The sequence below is a fragment of the Chlorocebus sabaeus genome, chromosome 2 (assembly GCF_047675955.1).
Source record: "Chlorocebus sabaeus isolate Y175 chromosome 2, mChlSab1.0.hap1, whole genome shotgun sequence".
In the NCBI taxonomy this organism is placed as follows: Eukaryota; Metazoa; Chordata; class Mammalia; order Primates; family Cercopithecidae; genus Chlorocebus; species Chlorocebus sabaeus.
Window position 1 is genome coordinate 18,654,146 of NC_132905.1, and position 8,452 is coordinate 18,662,597.

General features: G+C 44.5%; 1 protein-coding gene across 1 annotated transcript; it reads left to right on the forward strand.

The window, feature by feature from the left end:
• Positions 1 to 39: 39 nt before the first annotated feature.
• On the forward strand, positions 40 to 3,322 carry SPINT3 (serine peptidase inhibitor, Kunitz type 3). The gene is made up of 2 exons (XM_008015944.3): positions 40 to 129; positions 2,902 to 3,322. The coding sequence occupies exons 1-2, from the start codon at positions 54 to 56 to the stop codon at positions 3,093 to 3,095; spliced, it is 270 nt and encodes an 89-aa protein (XP_008014135.1). The 5' UTR covers positions 40 to 53; the 3' UTR covers positions 3,096 to 3,322.
• Positions 3,323 to 8,452: the final 5,130 nt, after the last annotated feature.

An 8,452-nucleotide genomic window follows, 5' to 3' on the forward strand; every position in this document is an offset into this window, starting at 1 on the left:
CCTTTTCTCCCTAAAATGGCAACCCCAGGCTGAGCCACTGGCTGAGTGGCACCATGCAGCTTCAGGCCTCTCTCTCGTTTCTCCTGATTCTCACTCTCTGCCTAGAGCTTCGATCAGAACTATCACAAGGTTGGTATAAAATGTGGGATCTCAAAGAGTAGACTGGGAATCAGGCTGGGGGTGGGTAGTGGTGGGGGAGGTGGTGCAGCACCAACAGAACCCATTTCTTACCTTACTGGATTGAGAGTCAATTCAGTTCAAGTCACTTCATCGGATATATGTTGGGCACATAGTATGTGCCAGACACTGTCCTAGGTGCTGGGGTTAAAGCAAGGAGCCTAAGACCCTGCCTTTGTGAAATTAAGATGTTAAAGGGAGAGAGACATACAATACCTAATACACATGATAGATGATCAAAGTGCTGTAGAAAATAAAATAAGCAAAGCAGGAAAGGGGGCCTTCAACATCTGGGGTGGGGCTGGTGGCAGGCTAGGAGAGGTTGGGAAAAGGAGATCAGAGCCAGAATTTGAGAGTGAGGAACTTAGCCAAGTTAGATGCACTTGTCAGAAACGGCTCCTTCCTGGACCACTTTCTCTGTGGAGCTTGGAATCTGCAAATGGAAGTGGGGAGATGAAGTGCAGTTATAGCTAAGATAATCTGCTGGAAACGGGGATGGTAGGCAGCAGTTTCCAAGATTTTTAAGCAGCCAGTAGGATTCCCTGTATAAAAATGCATATTAGAATACACAAAAGGGTAAGAAAGAAAGTAAAAAATTATCGAAATCTTACCTTCTGGAGATTGTCACTGTCAATGTGCCAGTGAACATCCTTGCACATGCAAGCATAGCTCTCTGCATGTATGTACATGGAGCTATTAATGATAGATTCTTAGATATAAATGGAACCCTAAACCTCCCAATAACCCTATAGATGAGTGGTTCTCGAGTTTGTCCCCTAGTCCAACAGCAGTAGCAGCAGCAGCAGCAACTAGAAACATACTAGTTCCCAGTCCCACCTGATCAGAAACTGTGGAGGTACGTCTCTCTAACAAGCCTTCCAGATGATTCTGATGCATACTCGAGTTTGAAAACGTCTGCCTTAAGTAAGAAGAATGTAGTGGTTTACAGGATGAGCATACCTGGAGTCAGACACACCTGGGTTCTGGTCCTGGCTCCTCTACTTACAAACTCTGTGCCTCAGGAACATCATTTATAGCCTTTCTGAGCATCAGTTTCTTCTTTTAAAAAAAAGGTTAACCACCTTTTCTGATGTATGTCAAATAGTCTGATGTATGTCAAGCTCTCAGTATAACTTAGCTCTTAATAGGTTCTTGTAAAGCACTTAGAACAGCTTCTGTCACATTCAAAACACACACACACGGTGTCATTATCTACTTTACATAAAAGAGAAACAAGTCAAGTGATTTTCCTTTGGTTTAATGGAATGGAAGAGCAGAGAAGCAATACTGAGAAAATTAAGAGCAGATGAGACTCCAGCCCCTACAGAGTCACCTGTAAGGGTCTAAAAGCCAATGCTGCTGCAACTAGGATGTCTTAAGAACATGCCCCTCCACCTCCCACCTTGATTGGATAAGCTATTCTGTCTCCTTCCCATTCTCCTTCACCCTTAGCGTTAGCCTTGCAGGTAGGAGGATGAGACAGAGCCTGAACCTTTCCAAGTCCTAGGTTGCTGCCTGAAGTTCCACCATAGGTGTGATCATTCATCCGTCCATTCACTCATTTTACACCAACCAAGATGGATGGAGAACCTGCAAGCCTTTGCAGTCGAACCATGCTGGGTTTGATTCTTGGTCCTACTGCTTCCTAGCCTGACATTAGGACAGGTACTTCATTTCTCTGGCCTTGGTTTCCTCACATAATGTTGGAAGTTCTACTAGCTACCACGAAGAGTAAAACTGCCCACATGGTGACAGAAACATACAAGGAGGGCACAAAGAAACTTCTAATCCTGCCCCAAAGGAGCTCAGTGGTGGTGGTGGTGGTGGTGGTAGTGGTGGTGGTAGCGGTCGTGGTGGTGGTGGCGGTGGCGGTGGTGGTGGTGGTGGCGGTGGTGGTGGTGGTGGTGGTGGTGGTGGTCTATTAACAAATATTTGCTAAGAACTGAGAACTAGGCCTGTGTTAGGCACTAAGGCTGCAGAAATGAGTACAATGAGGTCCCTTTTCTCAAGAGTCTTATTTGTTAAGCAATAGAATGATTAAGAGCAGCTACTATTTACTGATTTATTTTCTATTTATCAATGCTTTTCACTGGTAATCTCTAACCCTTCAATAAACCAAAAATGTGGATATTATACCAGCATGTTTGCAATGAAGGAAATTGAATGTCAATGAGATAAGTCACTTGTCCAAGATCACATAGCTAGAAGATAATTGAGACAAGTTTGAACCCTCTGAGATTCAATCTTGCTCTCAGATTCAAAGTCTGTCTTCCTTCTGTCACAGGATATCGATTCTAGAATTGATTATGAGACAGGAGGTAGGAACCTGAGGATCTTTATTATCAAATTCTACAAAATCAGATCTGGAAGGGCACTCAGAGATGATGGGGTTCAACTCCTTGATTTTACAAATGAAGAAATGGAGATATGAAGAAGTTAGGTTTATACAACATCACACAGCAGCCAGTGGTTTGACTACAATCTCAGTCCACTTGAATTGGGTTCTCAAGCCTGTGATTCTCACCATATCAGGCTACTCTCAGAAGTGAAAATGTCAACTTCTGTGTAAACAGATCAGACCACAGCTGGGCAGAAAGAGGTACAGAGCACAGCCATTGTAGATGACCTCACAATTGTGCCCAGGGCTGTCACAGCCCCTGGCATATGAGGCAAACAAGGGGAAGGTGATGGGTTTGGTCTCCTTCAACCACTTTCTCTCTTCAGACACTATCATGGATCTCCTCCCAAATGTATGCTCTTTTCCTATGGAAAAGGGCCCTTGTCAAGCCTACATGAGTCGATGGTTTTTCAACTCTGAAACTGGTGAATGTGAATTATTTGCTTACGGAGGCTGCAGAAGCAACAGCAACAACTTTTCAACGAAAGAAAAATGTGAGAAAATGTGCAAGTTCACCTGATTTTCTAACAAGAACACAGCCCTCCATGGATTTGGGATTGATCTGAGGGCCATAGAAGTTATTTTTATTTTTATTTTTTGTGAACAAGAGATTCATTCCTCTACCCCTACATTTATTCTCCCTGATGTGCTCCTAAAAATGCTTCATCTCTGTGCCCGAAATTCTATAAATATTGCAATCAAGTTTAAAATCTCAAGACCTCCTTTTTAAAACATACACATACTTACAAATACACTGGGGAAATTTAGAGCAGTCATTCACACCTTAGTATGAAGTACTGCTTAACCCACTGGGAGATAAAGGTTTTGAAGGAGAAAGGGGTGGATTTGGAAATTTGGGTACGATATTGGAAGGGCCTATATTGGACAAGGAGGGGATTTCTAGTCTTGTGAAATAAGACACAAGGAAACAACAGAAACCAGGGAAGAAAGGGGAATTGGGGAGAAACTGAAGATGTTAAGGACATTTTAAGTAAAAAAAAAAAAAAAAAAAAAAGTAGTGGGCCGGGCATGGTGGTTCACACCTGTAATCCCAGCACTTTGAGAGGCTGAGTGAGGTGGGTGGATCACGAGGTCAAGAGATCGAGACCATCCTGGCCAACATGGTGAAACCCTATCTCTACTAAAAGTACAAAAATTAGCTGGGTGTGGTGGCTCACGCTACTACACTACATAGTCCCAGCTACTCGGGAGGCTGAGGCAGGAGAATGCTTGAACCCAGGAGGCAGAGATTGCAGTGAACCGAGATCATGCCATTGCACTCCAGCTTGGTGACAGAGTGAGACTCGGTTTAAAAAAAAAAAAAAAGAATTTTTATGAAAGTTATTATCTACTAAGGCTAAACTACATCTTCCTGCCAAGGGTTACACGGGGAGAGGAGTGAAGAGCCCTGGTTCTAGAGTTTCTTGGTTTGCCTTAAGCAACACCAATTACAACAACTTGGAGGGGGAGGAGAAAAACACAGGAATCATCTCATTCATTGATTTCAAGAGGGCCCACAGATGGGGAGGGACTTCTTTAAGATCACAGGGTGGGAATGAAACAGAGGCATCCTTGGTCTTGCCAAAAGGTCTCTTCCATTGCATTATAATCCCCCCAATCCATAATTTTTCCAGACTTCCTCTGGGATGGAGGGCAGAATTGAAGAGGGAGCATTCATGTGGGCACTGTCCCTTATTTACCACTCTGATTCAGGGTCCTCCCTCAAAGTCCAAGTCAGCTCCTTCCCATTGCCCAAGGAACAATAACTCGAAGCCATTATGCCAGGCCCCATGCTAAGCTCTTCATAAATAATACACATAAACCCTCAGGGTAACCCTAAAAATCAGATTACTACTCAAAGCATGCTCCAGGAACAGGTAGCTTCCAGGTCACCTGAGAACTTGTTAGAAATGCAGAATCTCATGACCAGCCTTGTCACAAGATTCCTGGGTGATTTGTGGGCACACTCAAGTTTAGGAAGCAGTGGTAGATGAGGAAACAAGGATAAAACAGAGCAGTAATGTTTCCAGGGTCACACAGCTGGAAAGTGGCAGAGCTGGTCATTGAACTCTTGTCAGTACATTTGCAAAGTCCCTGGTATAATGGCTATGCTTCACTCTGTCGTGGATCTCAGAATTTCCCCCATGGGGCTGATTTCCAGTTAAAGGTTTTATCAAAAAAATTTTAAAACACCAAGTTACGCTGCCAAGGCAACAAACACATCTCCCTTTTCTGGAGGACACCAGGAAGCAGGATTCCTGGATCATCTCTGGGAAGAGTCTGAGACAAAATCCTAAATGTCTCCCATGGCCGCCGTCTTCTTTTTCCAGGTTGGAGAGCAGCAGTCACACAACCTACTGAGGACTTCCACAAAAGAGAGATTGCCTCATTCCTAGCCCCTGGGCTCCATTCCACCCACCCCCACTCCCTCTTCCCTTCTCAACATTTCACAAGAGGGAGCATTCTCCATGGCTAACACCAATCAGATACTTTGTCTTACCAAAATGTCCTAGAAATTCCTGAATTGCTCAACACCTAAATCACTGGCTTTAAGCTCTGTCTCCTACTCATGAAACACCAGAACTATCTGGCCTTGAGATTCAGAAAATGTGATCATTGTCTCTATAATTCAATTGTGTCTGCATTAACCACCCCATCTTGTCAGAGAACCCTAAATTCAGGCTCGTGTACCCAATGTGTGCCAACACTGACACACAGGTGCTTGGAAATAGAGAAAGGTTTATCTAATTTGGTCAAAGCAAGAAGGCAGGAGGGCAAGATCTCTCCGATTTACCTTAAGAAAAAGAAGCAGAGAGTTATGTGGCTACAGAGTAGGAGAGGGGGAGTTTCAGGGAACCAAGGGGAAAAGTCTGTGTTTCTTCACTCTCAGATAAACCTGAAACAACCAGACTTCTAGGAGTCAGCAGCTTGTCGCAACATCCTTGAAGACATTTATTTCTTCTTGGATACTTTCTTTGTGACCCTGAATTTAACTCCCCCTGCTTGACAGAGAAACAGTGCATCAGCAGTTTATAATTATGTTGTGGGAACAAGGAATATTGGGCAAAAAGGAAGTGCAAGCAAACACAAGGGCCTGATCAGAATTTTCATTATTTCAGTCACTAAAAATGCTGGGATGCTGAGATCTCAAGGGGCCCTGTCACAAATCCCCACTGCCTTTTTCCATTCCTCACTTATGTAGGAAAAGGGGTGTCATTCTTCTCTGGCTACTTCCTGCTGAAAAGGGGCAAAGGTGTGGAAACTGAAGAGCGGCACCTATCCACCTGAAGTTGAAAGTATTTCCAGGGGCCAGGCCCATATCCTGCATACTGCAATTCCATTATCTGGGTGCTGTTACCTATTATAGTCTTGGAATAGCATCTTAATCTATATTTGATGATGACATTAATGAAAACATGAGTTACAATAATGATAAGATAGATGGATGAGCCAAATGTAATGATACTAGAAAATATAGATTGGATCCCTTGTGAGACCCAAGAAAACAATCCAGAATACCAATCACCTAATCCTAGTTAATCTTCTTTTATCTGTTGCCACCATGAAGTTTGCTGTCTTATTGTATTTACATGCATTTCAACTTCAGCTGAGGTGTTAATATAAGTGAAACAGGAGGAGTTGGCCTTGTTCAGCCAGCAGGTAATCTAATGCGATCCCATTATCTAAACAACTTACAACTTTAGCTAGAGAATCCAAAGACTTGCTGTGCTGTGATAGCAGCACGTTTCATTAGCTCTAACCCTTAAAGTAACGGACACATTTCTAAGCACGTGGTGATGAGCAGCCACTCCTCACCATGAGAGCAAAGTATATCTGAAGAAGTACCCTGTGTCATCAGGAATCCTGGCAAATCTGCTTCAGAGACCACCCTGTCCCCGACAGACAGAATCTCCTTCCAGAATTCCTTGGGAGACCCTGGGCAACAGTTTTAGGGAATTTGTCCAGTATTTGGTAACACTTTCATTGTGTACCAAGAAAGATGTCACTGAGTATCCTAACAAACATTGTCCATGATCTCCTCTCCTAATGCACCTACAGGCCCAGGGTTGGTTTTCCTGACTGCAGATAGAAACATATCCCTCAGGAGCAGGCCGGGTATGGTGGCTCACATCTGTAATTCCAGCACTTTGGGAGGCCATGGTGAGTGGGTCGCTTGAGGTCAGGAGTTCAAGACCAGCCTGGCCAACACAGCAAAACCATGGCTCTACTAAAAATATAAAAATTAGCTGGCTATGGTGGTGAATGCCTGTAATCCCAGCTACTCAGGAGGCCGAGGCATGAGAATTGCTTGAACCTGGGAGGGGGAGGTTGCAGTGAACTGAGACAGTGCCACTGCACTCCAGCCTGGGTAACAGAGGGAAACTCTGTCTCAAAAAGAAAGGAAAGGAAAGGAGAGGAGAGAAGAGGAGAGGAGAGGAGAGGAGAGGAGAGGGGAGGGGAGGGGAGGGGAAGGAAAGGGGAAGGGAAGGGGAAGGGAAGGGGAAGGGAAGGGGAAGGGAAGGGGAAGGGAAGGGGAAGGGAAGGGGAAGGGAAGGGGAAGGGAAGGGGAAGGGAAGGGGAAGGGAAGGGGAAGGGAAGGGAAGGGAAGGGAAAAGAAATATATCCCTCAGGAACACAAGGCACAGCGTCAGTAGTTGAGGCAGTCATTAAAGCCGCATTCCCTACCCCTGGATCTGTTAGACAGTTGCCACACTCAGGTAAGGCTGGGCCTATCCATTGTCCTTCCTGTGCAATGAAACTGGGGTCAAGTGGGGTGCTATCCAGATCACTATCCAGTGAGAATTGTCACAAAGGTCATGGTGACTCACCCAGGAAATGCAAATCCAAAAGTACACCAAAGTCAGGTATATGTCTTCACTCCAAGCAATCATTGCACCAAAAGTGGTCACTACTGGCAGGAAAGGAACCAGTGAGGGGTATCCCCCAGGCAAGTTGCCTGGGCAGCTTTGGGGACTCCCTGTGCATGCAGATCCTGGTTGGGACTGCCCGGCCATGGGCACAAGGTTCTTCCATAGTTGCCAGAACTGTCATAGAACCCCAGATTCAGGCTTGTGTACCCAATGGGCAGCTGATGCCAACATTGATGCATGGGTGTTTGGAGATGGAGAAAGGTTTATTCAGTGTAACCAAAGCAAGAAGGCAGAAGGTAGGAACTCTCAACTCCACCTTAACAATAACAACAACAAAGTGGGCTTTTAATGTGGCTGGGGAGTAGAGGAGGGGAAGTTTCAGGGAACCAAGGGGAAAAGCCTGTGTTTCTTCCATCTCAGGTAACACCTGGAACAACTAGACCTCTGGGAGTCAACAGCTAGTAACAATATCCTTAAAGGCCTTCATTTCTTCTTGCAAACCTTTTCGTGACCCTGAAGTTATCTCCCCGTTTAACAAAGAAACAGGACATCAGCAACTGTTTGTTTGCAACAAATAATTTTGTTGTGGGAACAAAGAATATTGGGCAAAAAGCAAGTGCAAAACATTTTCATTATTTTAGTCACTAAAAATGCTGGGGTGCTGAAATCTCAAGGGGCCTGGTTACAGTCTCATGACTAAAATTGCATCATTCTATCAATACTCAACAACTCCAGACAAGACACACCTTCAGCACAGGCAGAGATAGACAAGTTAGTCCATACGCTCATACAACACTTATCTGCTGTTCCCCCACCTTTTAGTGGTCCGTCTATCATCCATTTTTAAAAATGGAAATAGCCTCCCAACTGGTCTCAGGGCTTCAGTCCTTGCTCTCTACAGTTTATTCTTGAAAGAACAGCCAGAAAGATTCTTTATGTCCTGATACTCTGCTACTAACAATCCTTCATTGACTTTTCATCTAACTCAGAGCAAAAGCCAAAATCC

What these genes read in the sequence shown, in the direction of transcription:
- SPINT3 (XM_008015944.3), top strand. Translation starts at nt 54, where the DNA reads ATGCAGCTTCAGGCCTCTCTCTCGTTTCTCCTGATTCTCACTCTCTGC. An exon ending in TCGATCAGAACTATCACAAG is followed by an intron (nt 130 to 2,901) that starts GTTGGTATAAAA and finishes TTCTCTCTTCAG; the next exon opens with ACACTATCATGGATCTCCTC.